Source organism: Mobula birostris, chromosome 3 (genome assembly GCF_030028105.1).
Source record: "Mobula birostris isolate sMobBir1 chromosome 3, sMobBir1.hap1, whole genome shotgun sequence".
In the NCBI taxonomy this organism is placed as follows: Eukaryota; Metazoa; Chordata; class Chondrichthyes; order Myliobatiformes; family Myliobatidae; genus Mobula; species Mobula birostris.
Window position 1 is genome coordinate 16,449,257 of NC_092372.1, and position 20,980 is coordinate 16,470,236.

General features: G+C 41.6%; 1 protein-coding gene across 1 annotated transcript in view; it reads right to left on the reverse strand.

Moving 5' to 3' along the window:
• Positions 1 to 833: 833 nt before the first annotated feature.
• Positions 834 to 20,980, reverse strand: part of ccbe1 (collagen and calcium binding EGF domains 1) — a 441,930-nt gene continuing 421,783 nt past the window's right edge. Inside the window, exons 9-11 of the mRNA XM_072251756.1 lie at positions 20,605 to 20,640; positions 8,289 to 8,324; positions 834 to 4,095 (exon numbers count right to left, since the gene is read on the reverse strand). Of these exons, the coding sequence (XP_072107857.1) occupies positions 3,886 to 4,095; positions 8,289 to 8,324; positions 20,605 to 20,640 (282 nt within the window). The 3' untranslated portion in view covers positions 834 to 3,885. The remainder of the gene's footprint in view (positions 4,096 to 8,288; positions 8,325 to 20,604; positions 20,641 to 20,980) is intronic.

Below are 20,980 nucleotides of genomic sequence, written 5' to 3' on the forward strand. Positions count from 1 at the left end.
CTAACCAGAAACGCTACCCCACTCCTTTTCTTTCATGTCTATCGCTCCTGAATATTGAATATCTCTGAATGTTGAGCTCCCATCCTTGGTCCCCTGGAGCCATGTCTCTGTGATCCCAACTATATCATAATCATTAATAACAATCTGCACTTTTAATTTATCCACCTTGTTACGAATGCTCCTTGCATTGATACACAAAGCCTTCAGGCTTGTTTTTACAACACTCTTAGCCCTCATACAATTACGATGATATCAGATCTCTTCTTATTCCGGCTTTTCACAACACTTCCTTATTGGTTACTCTGTCCTTCCACGGTATTTCCAGAATTCTTCTCCAAAACCACATTTCTGCAGCTTCAAGTCTTCCCTCATTTTGCTTTGATATTGTCCAACATCCTGGCTATCAGATAGAGTATTTAATAGTTGATGCTGTGATACATCCTCGGATGTGCCGGGACACATAATCAGTGATGCATCCTGGAGTCATTGGGTGTTTTGGGTCTCTCAATATCAGACTCCCTCACCCAGGCAACACAGCCAGGGCTGGTCAGGCCCCAGCTTGTGTCCCAGCATGGGTCACACCTCTTGATCCATAGCCTCCTGGAGGTTCACTCAGCAGCCTCTGTGACAGTCCTGATGGCTGTCCTTTTTGCAGCCCTCATAATGCCAGGGAGGGAGTAGGTTCTGCAGAGTGAGCAGCCATCAAGACCTCTACACCCCACCTCTATAGGCGCACATCGTGCCCTCCGCTCATCTCTGGCACTGCTCTACCAGCTCACGTTATTATCATGCCTGAATGAATAATCCATTTGATGTGGTAATAACCAAGTCCTCTTTTATTTCCAAACCTTATAGAAAAATTCTCATAACAGACATAATTAATATGTATTCTTCTGTTTGCTTCTGACATTGCCATCCAGCGGTCAGTTAACAATATGCAAGTACCATACATAACAAACAGATATTGGACATCCTAGAACAGCGTTTCCCAACCTGGGGTCCACGGGTCCATGGTATTGGTCCATGGCATTGGTCCATGGCATAAAAAAGGATGGGAACCGCTAGTTTAGGAGATTACCAACCAAGGGAGGAAGCATAGGAAACAGGGGTATGAGGATATTTCAAACAAGAGAAAATCTGTAGTTGCTGGAAATCCAAGCGACACACATGAAATACTTTAGAAACTTAGCTGGCCAGGCAGCATTTATGGAAAAGAATAAAGTCATGAGGATACTTAGTCACCTATATTCATTACCCAAGAATCCAGGATCACAAATGATCCATTCCCTAATTCCATAGGCATATTTTAATCCTGTCCCTTCATGCCATTAGTTAACAAGGACCTTTCTCAGATTCAATTTTAACCATAGTTAATTATGAGGAGAGTTTTCAATTTCTAACAGCCACTGCACATCAAGTTGTTTTCTATCTTCTGAAAGAGGTGGCTCCACTATTTCATCCCTCCCCACCCCCTCACGTGGCTTCACTTATCACCTTCTAGATCATACACCTTCCCCTCCTTCCACCTTCTCATCCTGGCTTCCTCCCCCTTCTTCATCTTTCCTGATGAAGGATCTCGGCCCAAAATGTCAACTCTTTATTCTTTTCCATAGATGCTGCCTGGCCTGCTGAGTTCCTCCAGCATTTTGTGTGTGTTACTCCAGTATCTCAAAGCTGTGCTTTGGCCTCGGCATGCTAAGGAGCATAAATAGTTTCTCTTCTATTTCACCAGCTCCTCTAAAACATCAATCATATCAGTCGTTCAAACTGACAGGAACAGTTTCCTCTAATATATAACCCGACTTTGTCATTTAAGAACTGTGGTCTAAACCTCCATTTGGAAAGTTTGTATGTGGGAAAACACTAGACCTTGGATCATAATAGATTTTGGATTCCTTGTATTATAAAGTCTGGTTACAAAGCAGAAAAGAAGTCTCAAGAGTATAATGGATTAATTTAACACAGAAATGTGGCCATTCTCAGTTTCACAGAATGTAGGCCCACATGGCAGATCTTAATTTCAACTAGATTTATGTATTGGGTGAAAGTTTGAGTGTAAAGCGTGTGGTGCTCAGATCGTAAGACACAGGAGCAGAATTAGGCTATTGGGCCTATCAGGTCTACTCTGATTTTGGGTGCTAGAGTGGAAAGCTTTTGTTCCTTGTTGTCAGTTGGTTCGGAAGATAAAGATGCAGAGGACTGCAAGTTTGGGTTTGGAACTGGTTTGTCCAAAGAAGATAGACAGTAGGGGTGAAAGGCTGTTATTCTAGCTGGAGGTCTGTGATCAGTGGCGTTCCACAAAGATTGGTGCTGGGATCTCTGTATTTTGTGATAAATGTAGATGGGTGGATTATCAAGTTTGCTGATGACCCAAGATTGGAGGAGTTGAGGACAAAGTGAAGAACTATTAAATTATAAGATGGGATATAGATCTATTACAGATATAGGCAGAGAAGTTGCACATGGTCTTTTAATTTGGGCAAGTGTGAGGTGATGCATTTGAGGAGGTCAAAAGGAAGGAGAAATTATACAGTTAATTGTAGACCCCTTATTAGCATTGAGGTACAGAAGGATCTTGAGGTCCAGGTCCATCGTTCACTGAAAGTGGCTATGCAAGTGGATAGGGTAGTATGTGGTACGTATGTGATCATGATTATTCCTGGCAATTTTTTCTACAGACGGCGGTTGCCTTCGTGTGGGCAGTGCCTTTGCAAAACAGATGTACCCCAGCCATTATCAATACTCTTCAAAGACTGTCTGCCTAGTGTCAATGGTCACTTAACCAGGATTGTGATATACACCGGCTGCTCATACGACCACCCACCACCGGCTCCCATGGTGCCACATGACCCTGATCGGGAGGATAAGCAGGTGCTACACCTTGCCCAAGGGTGACCTGCGGGCTCCTCTGGTAGAGACGCACCTCCAACTCACCACACTGGATAAGGTGGTAAAGAAGTTATAAGGAACATGTACCTTTACCAGGATATTGCCTGGATTAGAAGGTGTGAGCTCTAAAGACAGGTTGGACAAACTTGGTTCTCCTTAGAGTGTCGGAGGCTGAGGGGAGCCCTGATAGAGGTTTCTAATATTATGATAGGCATGGATAGGGTAGACAGTGAGAATGCGTTTCCCAGTGTAGAAATGTCAAAACACTGAAACACATGCTTTTATGGTTAGTTGGAGGAGATTTAAAAATGACATGAGGGACAAGGTTTTTATGCAAAGAGTGTTAGGTGCCTGTAATGGGTTACCAGGAGTAGTAGTGGAAAAAGGCAGTTCAGTAGGAGAGGCTCTTAGATAGACACAGGGATATGAAGGGAATGAGGTGGGAGGGTATATCAATGATAAACAGGAGGAGGACATTCAGTATAAATTGCCATCAAGATCGGCATATCATGGCCAACTGGCTTGTTCAGTACGGTACTATTCAATGTTCTGTGCTCTTGTTTATGCTTAACCTACCTTCTAATTTCAGGTCTGCTGAATAATCTGATATAATTTATTTATAAAAGTGCAAGAAATTCCTAAATACAGAAATCATGAACAAAACTAAAAAAGTTAGTAAAGTTTTGCGATAGAAGCAAGATACTGCAATTGCCCGTATTAGGGAAGATTGTGCACGTTTCCTTCTCATAAATCTGAAATGTTAAATGCGACAAAATATTTGCTCAGAATTTGTCAGTCTGGTCTGTTATATAATGGAACTACATCAAAACTCTAGACCTCATCTCAATTATTACTCTTGATAAAAGTAGTTCTCTGATACTGATATTGAAATAAAATTCTACAACAGCAGAGCGAAATTTATTACATCCTCACTGGTTCAATCCCATCAGTCTGGTCCCAATGGAAGAGAATCGTTAAGTGGCTTTGAAGGCCATTTCACTTCCATGCAGTTGGTCTCTTTGGGAATTCTTGTGACGCTCTGTGTCTGTGGTCTTCACCTGATCCCCAGTCAGAAATCTCATGGCTCGGCGGCTCCTCTGCAGCGGCACTATTTCCACGGCCGAAAGCCTTCAACTGGAGCTCTGCAATGTCGTTTCTGATGTCTGCCAACATCAGTAGCAAAAAATCAAAGGAGCCTGGTGGACCCTGCAAACAATAATTTCTCAATATTAGTTTTGAAAGAGCAACTTAATTGTTTCTACATTTCAAGGAATGTACAGCCGAGGCTCTGTGCACCTGACAACATCTGTGAAATAAGAAACAAGAGTTAACATTTCAAACGGAAGACCCTATGACAGATTTTAGAGACAGGGATTCCTATTGCAAAGTTATTTTCTGCACTTTTGGGTAAGCTTTGTAAATTTTCTCGATCTGGTCTTGATGTTATGGTGTGAATGTCTTTATTTTCCATATACATTTATATGTATTAGGAATTTACTGTGGTGTGTTGACATGTCATAAAAACAACACCATTCAACAACTATTAAGAATAAAATATTACATAAAACAAAGTTAGAGATTAATGGATGGATATGGAATAAAATGTACATAATTATGTTTTTTATGGATTTTATTATTGGATTTTATTTCATATCCAATGGATATTCCATATACAATGTAGACAACATTATAAAAAGTGGTTTAAAGTATTTACAGTGTAGTGATGGCTGTATTAGATAGAGGGGTGGGGTATCTAACGAGAAGGGTTGATCAGATTAACTGCCTGGGGAAAGAAACTTTTAAAATTTATTAATTAAATAAATTATAAATTATAAATTAAATAAATTAATGGCAAGGGGAGAAAAAAACCAGAGGACATGGGTTAAGGGTGAGGGGGGAAAGGTTTAAAGGGAACATTAGTGGGGGCTTCTTCACACAGAGAGTGGTGGGAGTATGGATTGAGCTACCTGACGAGGTGGTAAATACGGGTTCTTTTTTAACATTTAAGAATTAATTGGACAGATACATGTATGGGAGGTGTATAGAGGGCTATGGTCCGTGTGTAGGTCAGTGGGACTAGGCAGAAAATGGTTCGGCACAGCCAAGAAGGGCCAAAAGGCCTGTTTCTGTGCTGTAGTTTTTCTATGGTTTTCTATGGTTTTCTAAAATGTGTGAGGTTTCTGTTTTAATAGCCATTTAGTAGTTTCAGATAAGAGATTTTGGACAAGATGGTTTGCTGGCTGGGTAGTATCCACAGTGAATTTTTATCTACTTGCTTTTTTGTTCTAGACATTTATAAATCCTGTAGTGATGGTGGACTGCAGCCTCTGGTCTTTATTGCTGTCCTGCCAGTTCACTGTAATTCATGAACATTGTGAGAGGATGCTGTAATATATGTATCAGTGAGTCTACAGATTCTCAAGTGCTTTTAGGATAGTTGTAGCAGTTTTGGTTAATAAGGATTAGCCATAATTGTACTAAAGAGTGGAACATGCTGGAGGAGTTTTATCTACTTGTAATTTGTTCAAGTACCACTCGGCTTTAATGCCTGTTATGGAGTGAAGGAATATCTTTTTAAGCCAAGCTAAGGTCCAACAATAAACATTTGCTCTTATAGTACCTGGCTCATTTTATCTTGACCTGCAGGTGGTTTTTGCACATTGAATAACTAGAAATTGACTTGATAAAGGTGTACAAGATGAATAGTGTGTATTTAATATTTCAGTAATATTTGCGTAATCTTGTATATATATATATTGTTTGATTAAGCATTCTAGTTCATTTGACTTATTTAGTATGGGTTTTATGTATAAATACGTGACTTGCATTCATCATTATGCTTCTGCGTGTTAAGTGCTCACCTCAGTTAAAAGTAAGCTCGAAGTTAGACCTGTATTTCGGACTGCCATATCTTCCTTTGAATTTGTATTTTGAAGTTATAAAACAGAACAGTAAGAGGCATACACTGAGTGGACAGCCAAAGACTTTTTCCCAGGGAGGTAATGGCTAATATGTGGGGGGTGCGGGAGGCATGATTTTAAGGTGTCTGGAGGAAAGTATAGAGAGGACGTCAGAGGTAGGTGTTTTGCACAGAGAGAGTGGTGGGTGTATGGAACCCTTCCAGGGGTGGTAGTTGAGGCAGATACATTAGGGACATTTAAGAAACTCTTAGATAGGCACATGGATGATAGAAAAATGAGGAGTTTTGTCGGAGCAAAGGATAGATTGATCTTAGAATAGGTTATAAGATCAGCACAACAAAGATCCTGTGCCATGCTGTAGAGTTCTGCGTTCTAAAGTGAGGTCAACACTGATACCTACACCACACCCCTGCTCATCTCCTTCCATCAATCTGCTGCCCATCTTCTTGAACACCTGACCTCAACTGGACTCGGCTGATTATTCCAATTGACTTGGTAGTGTTTATACTTCTACATTGGAGAGCAGGAGAGCAGAAGGATAAACACAAGAGATTCTGTATATTCTGGAAATCCACAGCAACATATACAAAGTGCTGGAGGAACTCAGCAGCTCAGGCAGCATCTATAGAGAGGAATAAACAGTTGACATTTCAGGCCAAGACTCTTCTTCAGGACAATACAATAATCTGCCTCTGCAATGCAGATCTAATGTACTAAGATGTTTCAATATATGCAAAATGGGCTATTAACATATTAGAATACACAGTATACTAAAATCTTAGAAAAGATCAGCCCGAAATGTTGACAGTTTATTCCTTTCCATAGATACTGCCGACTTGCAGAGTTCGTCCAGCATCTTGCATGTTTGCATGTACTACTCAGCAGAGCAGAAGCTTCTGCCCTTGGTGGAGCAGACTCAATGGACTGAATGGTCTAATTCTGCTCTTACAACTTATGGTCTAACCACATTACCTTAAACTGCTGCTCATGTTTTCAAGGAATTCACTGCAGTTCAGAAGAATGAGGGGTGACCTCATTGAAACCTATTGAATGATGAAAGGCCTTGATAGAGTGGATGTGGAGAGGATGTTTCCTATGGTGGGAAAGTCTAGGACCAGAGGACACAGCCTCAGAATAGAAGGGTGTCCTTTTAGAACAGAGATGAGAAAGAATTTCTTTAGCCAGAGAGTGGTAAATCTGTGGGACTCATGGCCACAGGAGGTTGTGGGGGCCAAGTCTTTATGTATATTTAAGGCAAAGGTTGATAAATTCTTGACTGGTCAGGGCATGAAGAGATATGTGGAGAAGGTAGGAGATTGAGGCTGAAAGGGAAAATGGATCAGCCATGATGAAATGGCAGAGCAGACTCGATGGGCCAAATAGCCTCATTCTGCTCCTACATCTTATGGTCTTATGGTTAAGTCTGGTCTGGTGAGTTTACTGATCTTCCTTTGCACTAACATTGTTAATAGGTATCCCAGGTACTCCTCTTCTTGTACAAAGGAAGATTTGAAATGTGCTCTTTATTAACAGATGGTGATTTTATTCTGAATAAAAACTTCAAAAATGAAACTTTGAATCCTTCTGGCATTGGTCATCATGTAGGATCATTAAATATTTTAAGTGTATGTGCTTCCACGTGGTCAGTAATTAACTATTCATGAATGGATTTAGGCCAGCAATCAGAAACACATGGGTATATCCCTACCACCGCTTCCCTGTGGAATTTAGAAATTTGTTCACCAGTGCACATGCTGTCATTTACTCGTTAATTATATTAACACAGCAATAAATGAGGTCCTCCTCTTTTCAAAGATTAACTTTATTCGCCATATGTACTACCGTGCAGTATATATGTAGCTAGAGTACCTAAGACTTTTGCACTGTATTGTATTTGTCAATGTGGAGTGGAGAGCGAGTTCGTAAATTTGACTGGTGCAAAAGATGTTGGGAAGACTGAAGAGGGTGCAGCGCCTTGGGAGGGATGTGGGACAGGTGGCAGAGAAGGAGCACCAAGAGCTGGGGAAGTCGTGGGTGCAGACACACCCAGCCTTGAGACATCATTTGATTCCAAGCAATTGGTTTATTGATTATTACAGAATGTCTCTCTGGTGCTTCCTGCTCCCTCCCTCTCTCTTCCCCTTTTCCCAACCAGGATTTCACTTTCCCTGCCCCCTTTCCACTCCCAGTCCACAATACCGACCCATATCAGAATCAGGTTTATCATCACTCAGATATGTCATGAAATGTGTTTATCTTGTGGCAGCAGTACAATGCAATACATAAAATTATTAAAATACTCCGCAAAAGTCTTAGGCAGAATTATAAAAAGTGCACTTAAAATGTCAACAGTGAAGTGCAGTGATTACATGTTCATGTATTACCAAATGTACAGTTTTACAACACTTTATTTAATTGCAACTTCTTTTTTTCAGTTGAATTCTACAGATCAGTATAAATGGAACACATTTCACTTACAGGGGATCCCCTTGGTCCTGGTGCACCTCTTTCACCCTGTAATGGGACAAAACAATGATTAGAATGAGAATCGGAATCAGGTTTACTATCGTTAACGTATGTCGCCAGATTTGTTGTTTTAGACCATAAGACCATAAGACAAAGGAGCAGAAGTAGGCCATTCGGCCCATCGAATCTGCTCCGCCATTTTATCATGAGCTGATCTATTTCATCCTATTTAGTCCCACTGCCCCGCCTTCTCACCATAACCTTTGATGCCCTGGCTACTCAGATGCCTATCAATCTCTGCCTTAAATACACCCAATGACTTGGCCTCCACTGCTACCCGTGGCAACAAATTCCATAGATTCACCACCCTGTGACTAAAAAATTTTTTTTGCATTTCTGTTCTGAAAGGGCGCCCTTCAATCCTGAAGTCATGCCCTCTCGTACTAGACTCCCCCATCATGGGAAACAACTTTGCCACATCCACTCTGTCCATGCCTTTTAACATTCGAAATGTTTCTATGAGGTCTCCCCTCATTCTTCTATACTCCAAGGAATACAGTCCAAGAGCAGACAAACGTTCCTCATATGTTAACCCTCTCATTCCCGGAATCATTCTAGTGAATCTTCCCTGGACCCTCTCCAACGTCAGCACATCCTTTCTTAAATAAGGAGACCAAAACTGCCCACAGTACTCCAAATGAGGTCTCACCAGCGCCTTATAGAGCCTCAACATCACATCCCTGCTCCTATACTCTATTCCTCTAGAAATGAATGCCAACATTGCATTCGCCTTCTTCACTACCGACTCAACCTGGAGGTTAACTTTAAGGGAATTCTGTACGAGGACTCCCAAGTCCCGTTGCATCTCAGAACTTTGAATTCTTTCCCCATTTAAATAATAGTCTGCCCGTTTATTTTTTCTGCCAAAGTGCATAACCATACACTTTCCAACATTGTACTTCATTTGCCACTTCTCTGCCCATTCTTCCAATCTATCCAAGTCTCTCTGCAGACTCTCCGTTTCCTCAGCACTACCGGCCCCTCCACCTATCTTCGTATCGTCAGCAAACTTAGCCACAAAGCCATCTATTCCATAATCCAAATCGTTGATGTACAATGTAAAAAGAAGCGGCCCCAATACTGATCCCTGTGGAACACCACTGGTAACTGGCAGCCAACCAGAATAGGATCCCTTTATTCCCACTCTCTGTTTCCTGCCAATCAGCCAACGCTCTATCCACGTATGTAACTTTCCTGTTTTGCGGCAGCAGTACAATGCAGTGCATAAAATGACTATCAATTACAATAAGAATATAAATAAAAATTAATTAATAGTGCAAAAAGAGAGCAAAATAGTGTTAATATGTTCATGGACTGCTCAGAAAACTGATGGTAGAAGGCGAGAAGCTGTTCTTAATATATCGAATGTCAAGGGTCTAGGATCAACTTTAATTACCATATACATACATTTACATGTATTAGGAATTTGCTGTGATGTGTTGGCATAACATGTAACAAAAACAACATTCAAAAGAATAAAGAATGATATAAAATACAAAGTTAGAATTTAAAGTATGGATGTGGAATAGAATATGCATAACTACGTAAGTACCAGCATGTACTTACAATGTTAACAGCATTATAAAAAGTGGCTTAAGGTGTTTACAGTGCAGTGACAGGGTAATAGATAAAGAAGGGTCATGGCCTGAAACGTCAACCGTTTATTCATTTCCAGAGATGTTGCATGACCTGCTAATTAGATTGCGAATTTGTGAGGGCTAACTAGAATGGTTGATCAGATTAACTACCTGCGGGAAGAAACTTTTAAAATGGTGTGAAGGTTTTGTATTCATCCTACCCATGCATGTATTACTGTCTTTAATTTTCCAACATCTATATAATTTGTTATATTAAATAGACAGGACATGTTGCATTTGATTAGACTGGACATTTTTCTTTGAGTTACTTGTGAAGCTGAGGCTTTAGAAGGCATTGGTCAGACTACACTTGGTGTATCGTGAGCAGTTTTGGGCCCCTAATCTAAGGAAGGGTTTGCTTGTATTGGAGAGGGTTGAGAGGAGGTTCATGAGAATGATTCTGGGATGGAAAGTGTTAATGTATGTGGAGCATTTGATGCCTCCGGGTCTTTACTCACTGGAGTTTAGAAAACTGGTGGGAGTGGGGGGGGGGGGAAGGGTTGGTAATCTCATTGAAACCTATTGATTATTGAAAGGCCCCCATAGAGTGGGTGTGGAGAGGATGTGTCCTATAGTGGGAGAGTCTAGGACCAGAGGACACAGCCTCAGAATAAAGGGACATCCATTTAGAACAGAGTTGAGGAGGAATTTCTTTAGCCAGAAGCTGGTGAATCTGTGGAATTCGTTGCCACAAATAGCTGTGGAGACCAAGTCATTAGGTATATTTAAAGCAGAGTGTGATAGATTATTGATTAGTCAGAGTGTCAAAGGGTGCAGGGAGAAGGCAGGAGAATGGGGTTGAGAGGGATATTAAATCAATAAATGGATGTGAGATTCGATCGGCCAAATGGCATAATTCTGCTCCTAAGTCTTATTATCTTAGGGTCTAAGCTGCTCTTTATTCATGCATATCAATAAACGGTGCAGCAGATGGAAGTGGTAGTGAGTGGAGATGCAGTTGGTCAGGAATGGGGGATGTGGAAAGATTGGCTCCCAATAGAGGGTTAGGGAAGGTTATATGATTTAAAAACTGTGAAATAACAACTCTGCACACTGCTGAAAACTTAACTCAGGGTAGCTAGATCCAGAATTATATTCTTTAGATGGACTTCCAGTCATCAGATTTTGGAATCCATTTTAGCTCTGAACTGCAACTTTGGCTTTCTATAGCTCTGAGGTGCCAGAGACTGACAAAAGGCACCAACTGCCAGGCTAGGTATTTCCCTGCACCAGCATGGGCCAAGGTGGGCAGGATTTCTAACTCTAGTCCCTCAAGCAACAACTTTCGCTACTATCACTTCTTCTCTGTATTTCTATGTAAATAAATTATTTGGTTCCTACCCCCCTAAACTTTTCTGTCTAATCATCTTTTAAGTGCCTCAACAGCTTCCTCCGGCAGCTTATTCCACATACCCTTCACCCTCTGTGTGAAAAGTTTTCCCTTCACATCCCCTTTAAAGTTTTCTAATCTGACCGTAAATCTCTGCCCTCCAGTTTTATGCTTCAGACATCATCATTATGCGCCGTGTCGTATGACAAGCGTGATCACAGTCTTATCCATGACCATGGCTGCTCTTGGCAAATGCTTTTACGGAAATGGTTTGCCATTGCCTTCTTCTGGGCAGTGTCTTTACAAGACGGGTGACCTCAGCCATTATCAATACTCTTCAGAAATTGTCTGCCTGGAGTCAGTGGTCATATAACCAGGACTTGTGATATGCACCGGCTGCTCATACGACCATCCACCACCTGCTCCCATGGGTTCATGTGACCCTGATCAGGGGTCTAAGCAGGTGCTACACCTTGCCCAAGGGTGACCTGCAGGCTAGTGGAGGGAAGGAGTGTCTTACACCTCCTTTGGTAGAGGCTTATCTCCATCCCGCCCCATGATGCTTCACTACCTTGAGAAAAAGACTGTGACCATTCACCCTATTGATTCCCACACAATTTAATACCCATTTGTACTTAATATACTTTATATGGTCACTCCTTAACCTCTTATGCCACAGAAAAAAAAACAACCCCAGCCTATTTAATATCTCCTCATAATTCAAGACCCCTTGATCCAGCTAACATAAGACCATAAGACAAAGGAGCAGAATTAGGCCATTTGGCCCATCAAGTCTGTTTTGCCATACAATCATGGCTGATCCTTTTTTCTCCTCCTCAACACCATTCCCTAGCCTTCTCCCCATAACCTTTGATGTCATGTCCAATCAAGAACCTACTGAACTCTGCCTTAAATGTACCCAAGGACCTGGCCTCCACAGCTGCTTGTGGTAACAAATTCCACAAATTCACCACCCTCTGGTTAAAGAAATTTCTCTGCATCTCTGTTTTAAATGGATGCCCCTCTATCCCGAGGCTGTGCCCTCTTGTCCTAGACTCCCCCACCACGGGAAAGATCTTTTCCATATCTACTCTCTCGAGGCCTTTTAACATTCAAAAGGTTTCAATGAGATCCCCCTCATCCTTCTAAATTCCAGCGAGTACAAACCCAGAGCCATGGAACATTCCTCGTATGATAACCCTTTAATTCTCAGAATCATCATTATGAACCTCTTCTGAACCCTTTCCAATAACAGCACATCTTTTCTAAGATGAGGGGCCCAAAACTCAATACTCAATACTCAATACTCAAGGTGAGGCCTCACACGTATCTTATAATACCTCAGCATCACATCCATGCTCTTGTATTCTAGACCTCTTGAAATGAATGCTTACCTTGAATTTGCCTTCCTCACCACCAACTCTACCTGCAAGTTAACCTTCAGAGTGTGCTGCACAAGGACTCCAAAATCCCTTTGCATCTCAGATTTTTGGATTTTCTCTCCATTTAGAAAATAGTCTGCACATTTATTTCAACGACCAAAGTGAATGACCATGCATTTTCCAACATTGTATTTCATTTGCCACTTACTTGCCCATTCTCCTAATCTGTCTAAATCCTTCTGCAGCCTACCTGTTTCCTCCACACTACCTGCCCCTCCACCAATCTTTGTATCATCTGCAAACTTGGCAACAAAGCCATCTATTCCATTATCTAAATCATTGATATTAGCATAAAAAGAAGCAGTTCCAACACCAACCACTGTGGAATAGCACTAGTCACTGGCAGCCAACCATACAAGGATCCTTTTATTCTCACTCGCTGTCTCCTACCAATCAGCCAATGCTCTAACTTTCCTGTAATATCATGGGCTCTTAATTTGGTAAGCAGCCTCATGTGTGGCACCTTGTCAAAGGCCTTCTGAAAGTCTAAATATACAACATCCACTGCATCCCCTTTATCTATCTTACTTGTAACCTCCTTAAAGAATACAACAGGTTCCTCAGGCAATATTTTCCCTTAAGGAAACCATGCTGACTTTGTCCTACCTTGCCCTGTGTCAGCAAGTACTCCATAATCTCATCCTTAGCAATTAACTCCAAAGATTTATGATTTAAGTATTGGAATAATATTACTTCATTTTTGCCGATTAAAAAAAATCCCGGTGAACTTCCGAGCTTTCCAGAATGCTTCAATGGCATGTGACTTGGATAAGTTTAAGCCAAAGGTTGTACAGCTGAGCAGATCTTGTAAATCGGGTTAGTACTTAACATCAGTAGCAGTAGTTAGTAGTAGTTAGTACTTTAGTCCTGGGTATGACTCTAAACTGCAACCGGTGATGAGGCTAACTGAGGTCAGGCTAACTGGTCTATAAATATCTTTGTGAATTGCATGTGAAAGATTTGTAATGCTATTATTGTACATGAGATTTAAGCACAAATCCAGGTTATTGTTGGTCTGCAACCAAGAGTACAGTCATGTTTGAAAGTTTGTGGCGCCTCACAGAGACGAGCTGGATAGCGTGACAAGGACAGTTTACAATCCACCTTCATTTGTCTGGAGTCCAACCCTAATTCAGAGCTGCAGTCTTCTATCAACTGGGGCGACATGGTAGAGTAGTAGTTAACAGTGCCAGTGAACCTGGGTTTGTTTCCTGCTGCTGTCTGTAAGGAGTTTGTATGTTCTCACCATGACTCTGTGGGTTACCTCTGAGATTTTCAAGATGTAGTGAAACACACACTAAGTGCTGGAGGAACTCAGCAGGTCAGACACCATCTATGGAAAAGAAAAGTCAACGTTCCAGAGGAAGAGTCTTGGCACAAAACATCGACTGTTTATTCTTTTCCACAGATGCTGTCTGACCTGCTGAGTTCCTCTAGCATTTTCTGTGTGTTGCTTTGAATTTCCAGCATCTGCAGACTTCCATGCCCAAGGTATATCGGCTCAGGTTAGTAAGTTGAGGGCATGCTATGTTTATGTTGTAAGTGTGACAACACTTGCAGGCTGCCCCCATGATGTCCTCAAATTGTGTCGGTCATTGACTCAAATGATACATTTCACTGTATGTTTCGATGTACATGTGACAAATAAAGCTAATCTTTCATCTCTTTTTAAAATCTTTACCTGATAGCTGTTAGGTGGGAATTGAAGAAAACTAAAACAGAAAGTGATGGGAATTCTCATCAGAAACAAGAGACAATCTGCAGATGCTGGAAATCCAAGCAACACACACAAAATGCTAGAGGAACTCAGCAGGCTAGGCAGCATCTATGGAAAAAAGTACAATTGGTGTTTTGGGCCAAGACCTTTTGGCAGGACCGGAGAAAAACAAAGGAGTAGATTTAAAAGGTGGGGCAGGGGAGAGAGAAACACAAGGTGATAGGTGAAACCTGGAGGGGGAGGGATGAAGTAAAGAGCTTGAAAGTTGATTGATGAAAGAGATACAGGGCTAGAGAAGAGCTTGCCTTGGTAGTCGAGGCATTGAGTTCAGAAGTCAGGAAGTTATGCTGCAGCATTATAAAATTGTAGTTAGGCAGCATCTGGAGTATTGCATACAGTACTGGTCACCTCATTAGAGGAAGATGTCAAGGCTTCGGAGAGAGTGAAGAAGAGTTTTACCAGGATGTTCCCTGGATTAGAGGGCATGCTCTAAAAAACAGTTGGACAAACTTGGGTTGTGTTCTCTGGAGCGGAGGAGGCTGAGGGGAGATCTGAAAGAGGTTTGTAAGATTATGAGAGGCATAGATAGGGTTGACAGACAGTAATTCATTCCCATGGTTGATATGTCTGAAACCAGAGAGCGTGCATTAAAGGTGAGAGGTGGTAATTTCAAACGAGATTTGAGGGGCAAGTATTTTACTCAAAGACTTGTGGGAGTCTGGAATGCATTGCCTAGGGTGGCAGTAGAGGAGGTACATTAGGGACTTTTAAGAGACGTTCAGATTGGCACATGAAAGGATATGGGCATTGTGTAGGCAGAAGGAATTAGTTTAGTTGGCCATTAGGTTACTAGTTTACTTTGTTCAGCACAACGTTGTGGGTCAAAAAGCCTGTTCCTGTGCTGTACTCTTCTATGTTTTAAAACCATCCCTCATCCTCTAATTACTCGATATGTACTCTCTTAATCATATGTACTTTTTTGCAGAGGACCAAGAATTGAACAAAGCAAGGAGAACCAATTTGCATTTTCAGCTCTGAAACACGATTTGATGCATCTTCTCTCCAAAGATGCTGGTGCAAATGTAGAGTTTTTATTTTTTTTTAAATTTTTGGTAAAGGTATATGGCATACTTGCCTTTACATGCTTGACTGTTTTTGTTAAAGAAAACATATGGCATTCTTGCCCTTATTAGTCAAAGAATCGAGTTCAAAAGTCAGGAAGTTATGTTGCAGCATTATAAAACTCTGGGTAGGCCTCATCTGGAGTTATCATCATCGTCATTATGTGCTGTGTCATAAGGTGTGGGCGATCACAGTCTTCACCATGACCATTGATTGTTCTTGGCAAATTTTTCTAGAGAGGTAGTTTGCCATTGCCTTCTTCTGGGCAGTGTCTTTACAAGGTGGGCGACCTCAGCTATTATCAATACTCTTCAGAGATTGTCTGCTTGGCGTCAGTGGTTGCATAATCAGGACATGATATGCACTAACTGCTCATACAACCATCTATTACTTGCTCCCATGGCTTCACGTGACCTTGCTCAAGAGTGACCGCAGGCTAGCGGAGGGACGGAGCGCTTTACACCTCCTTTGATAGAGATGTATCTCCACCCTGCCTCCCTAATCTGGAGTATTGCATTCAGTTCTGGTTGCCCCATTATAGAGGAATGTGAATGCTTTGGAGAGAGTGCAATAGGTGTTTACCAGGATGCTAGCTGGATTAGTGGGCATGTGCTATAAGGAGAGATTAGATGAACTAGGCTTGTTTTCTCTGGATTTTATAGATCAAAGAGAGGCCTGATAGAAGTTTATAAATAATAAGAGGCATAGTTAGAGTAGAAAACTGGTATCTTTATCCCAGGTTCAAAATGTCTAATTGCCTGCCGGTAGTACAGGGGGTGTATGGGGTGTCAGGGAGGGGTAGCACCTCTGGTGGGGGAACATGTCGCATCCTTTTCAGGGCGGTTAGTCCACCTTTGGTCCCCACCTGGCACTCAGCTCTCACCTGTGGCTCCCCGTAACTGTTTGCATGCGACAGTGGCCACACCCCGGGCAACGGCTTCGACAAGCCGGCTAAACTAGGTGAGGGTAGCCAACGGGTCTCAAACCCTCGGTGTGATAGGGAGTTGTCTATCCCAGCATGTGAAGACAGACTCCGGCGGACTGAGCGGACGAGAACTATGGAAGGTCCAACAGTCAAGAAGGCGGTCTCTGCAAGCGTTGTGGAACGTATAGAGCAGGACAAGACACAGAAGATGTCCTGGTCATCCACTGCGCCTAGTCCCATCTCCAGCTGTCTAGACTCTGTCTTGCCACTGGATCCAGATCGGAATTGGGAAGAGAGAGTGAGGCTGACGCTGCGCAACTCTCCCTCACTTAAATCCAAATCACGCGCTAGTTTCGACACCATCATAATGGTGTCGAGGTCCTCATCGACGTCAACGATGGACGAACAACCAACCAGTACAGTGCCATCAGCACCGGACTTTGAGCTGAATGGTCCTGTGTTCAAATCTGGCCTTTCCATGCACACTTTCCATCCATGACTGGTTGAGCATCGAGCTCGTAAAAAACAGATAAATGTTAATGACATGGCAGAAAATGCCATTTAATGGGCCACAAGGAAAGGAGCCACAACAAAGTGACTAACACTAGGTTAATGTTAGAGGGCAAAAGTTCAAAGGAGATGTTTAAGGCAAGTTTTTTATACAGATTGATGTTTGTATGGAATGCGCTACGTGGTATGGTGGTGGAGGGAGATATGAAAGAGCTGCTTAAACGTCTCTTAGAAAGGCTTATGTATCTGCAGAGATTGGATAAGGACCAGGTGACACCAAAAAAGGATTAAGTGTCATTAGCTTAGTTACTTTGGCATGACATCGTGGGTTGAAGGCATGTTCCTGTGCTGTATTGTTCTACGTTCTATGTTCCAGCAGCTGTGGTGTTTTCCTTTCTGATGATTAATAGTGTCCTTTGAGGAAAGGCTGCCTTGCAGGCTGTGATGTGTGTGCCAAGGATTCAGTTCAGGACTTTCTCACTCTGCCCTGTCTCATTGAATCCTATATTCATTCAGCAAGCCATCGGGACAAGCAGATTTTTAATAATATTTTTCTATCCACGATTCCTTCCAATCCTTGGACTGTACACTGGCCTGAGTATGAGAGAGTGCATTTGAGTTGTTTCCTCTTGTCTTTTGAAAAGCAAAATCCTTATTTTAATCCATATTCATTCATGTCCCTGGATAGGAAAATTTCACATCAGTCCAATGCCACTTTGAAAGCATTTAAATCAATCAGGAATGTACTAGGGTTTCTCTGAGCGATGAGAGGACCATAAGACCATAAGACATAGGAGCAGAATTAGGCCATTCAGCTCATCAAGTCCGCTATGCCATTCCATCATGGCTGATTTATTATCCCTCTCAATGCCATCCTGCAATGAGAGAATTCACAATGGGACAACAGTCTGTGGCCCTGGTTCTTTTGCCACAAATTCAGCAGAAGAATTTGATTTGTTAGAGTGAATCTGTTTGGGGGGGGAGAAGATCAATATTGACAATATTTTAACCTCATTATGTCTAAATATATGCAGGAACTGTCATAAAATGACAACTGAATTTTGTTTAAGTGAAAAATACATGAAGGGAATGTATTTTTACCATAGGGGCAGGCTGCTCCCATCAGGAAAAAGGTACAAGAGCCTCAGGACTCACACTACCATGTTCAGGAACAGTTACGACCCCTCAACCATCCGGCTCTTGAACAAAAAGAGATAACTTCACTCAACTTCACTTGCCCCATCATTGACCTGTTCCCACAATCTATGGACTCACTTTCAAGGCCTCTTCATCTCATGTTCTCATTATTTATTGATATTTATTTATATTTACATCTGCAGTGTTTGTTGTCTTCTGCATTTTAGTTGAGTTCCCTAGTTGAGCAGTCTTTCATTGATTCTTTTATACTTACTATTCCATAGATTTGTTGAGTATACCCACAAGAAAATGAATCTCAGGGTTGTATATGGTGGCATGTATGTACTTTGGTAATAAAACTTACTTTGAACTTTGATCTTAATTAAGCTCCTTTCCCATGTTGGTGACAGTTGGAATCAATTTAACACCTAGCTACCCATTCAGAACCTTGAGAACCTGTAGTATCTATCGGTAAATATGTCCTCTAGATTTCCCTGTCATGAAATATAAAGTATAGAGTAACTCTGATGTGTGAAGAGAGATTTGGATCTATTAGTCTTATATTCACCATTGTTTAGAAGACTGAGAAGGGAGATTTAAAAGATTGAGAAGACAGAAATTTCCATTGGGACCAGTTAGACCAGATGCACAAAGGATATTCTCAATGGTGGGGGAATCATGATGAGGGTAATCATGACATGTCTAAGGATAAGGGATTTAAGGTTGAGATGAGGAAACCCTTGCGGTCCCAGGGAGTATGTACAAATTCTGAACAGGTGGCATTGATTTGAACTCTGACTCTGGAATGGCCTGAGCTGTAATAGCACGTGCTAACCACTACACTACGGTGGCACCCTTCCATTCACACAGATCAAATCATTACAGCTAGCATAAGGGAAAACAATAACAATGCAGAATACAGTGTAGACGCTACCGAAAAAGTGCAGTGAAGGTAAATGTTAAAGTGCGAGATCATAACAAGGTAGATTGTGAGGTCACTGTATCGTTAAGGAGGTCGATTCAAGTGTCTCATAACAGCAGGATAGAAGCTGTCTTTGAGACTGTTGCTGTGTGCTTTTGGGTTTTTGTATCGTCTGCCCAGTGAGAGAGGGAGAGGAGAGAATCGCTGGAGTGGCTGGGGCCTTTGATTACACTGGTTGCTTTAATGAGGCAGTGAGAAGACTATCAGGCATAGGAGCAGAATTAGGCCATTCAGCCCATCAAGTCTGCTCCACGATTCCATCATGGCTGATTCATTACCTCTCTCAACTCCATTCTCCCACCTTCTTCCCATAACCTTTGGCATCCTTACTAATCAAGAACCCATTAACATGCACAATACTTGGCCTGCACAGCTGTCTGTGACAATAAATTATACAGATTCACACCATCCATAGAGGGGAGGATGGTTTCTGTGATATGCTGAGCTGTGTTCACAGCTCTCTATGGTTGCTTGCAGTCATGTGCAGTGCAGTTGCTGTACCACTCGATTATGCATAATTCTCTATATTCAAGAAAGAATTAGATATTGCACTTAGGGCTAGTGAGATCAAGGAATATGGGAAGTAAACCTGAACAGAGTATTGAATTTGGACGATCAGCCAGGATCACATAGAATAGTGTAGTAGGCTCAAAGAACCAAAGAGCCTACATCTGCTCTTACTTTCTATGTTTCTGTGATTGTTCTTTCAAAGCATTAAAAAGAAAGATACAGCAACTCTTACATACTCAAGATAGCCTAAAGGATTTTGCAACCTAATGTATATTAAATGTGGTGTTGTGTTGTAGAATGCAAAACAGAGTGTTTGAGGAGACTGTGATGAAATAAAACTGTATTCTATTGAGGAGGCAATAAGACCATAAGACATAGGAGCAAAATTAGGCATTTCAGCCGAAGAAGTTTGTTCCACCATTCCATCATGGCCGATTTATTATCCCTCTCAACCCCATTCTCCTGCCTTCCCCCTGTAACCTATGATGCCCTTACTAATCCAGAACCCATCAACATACCATGCGGTGATGGCATGGTAGCATAATGATTAGCACAAAACTTTGCAGTACCAGTGACTGGGGTTCAATTCCTGCCACTGGCTGTAAGGAGTATGTATGTTCTCCCTGTGACTGCATGGGTTTCCTCTCGGTGTTCTGGTTTCGTCCCACAGTCCAAAGACATACTGGTTGGTAGGTTAATTGGCCATTGTAAATTGGCTCGTGATTAGGTTGGTCTAAAGTTGAGGGAATCTGGGTGGCGTGGCTTGAAACGCCAGAGGGACCTACTTTGTACTGTCTCTTAATAAATAATTAAAATAAAGAAAACAATATTTTCAAATGAATGTGTTGAAATCTATGATGTTAGTAGATGAAGATTTCAGCTTATTAAACTAATGATATATTGGTTGATGACAATGCATCCTACCATAATAAAAACAGGTGAGCTGCTTTTCCTACCTTGGCACCATCTCTTCCAGACGCTCCCGGTGGACCCTGATATAAATGGAATAAGCAATAGAATCTCATTGTGATCCTAAAACAAAAGACTATGAAAGTAAAGTAATAATATCAGAGAACTATTATCAATGGAGCTGACTATCATAGCGTAGTGGTTAAGATAACAGACCAACACCAGAATTCTAGATTACAGATCCAATGTTGTAGGTTCAAATCCCACACTGGGGATTTTAAATTCAAGTAATTAAATATAATTAGAAATTTCAAGCAAAACTAATCTCGGTTGTGGAAATCAGTCCACAAGGGTCTCAGCCTAAAACATCGACTCATTATTCTTTTCCATAGATGCTGCCTGACCTAGTGAGTTCCTCCAGCA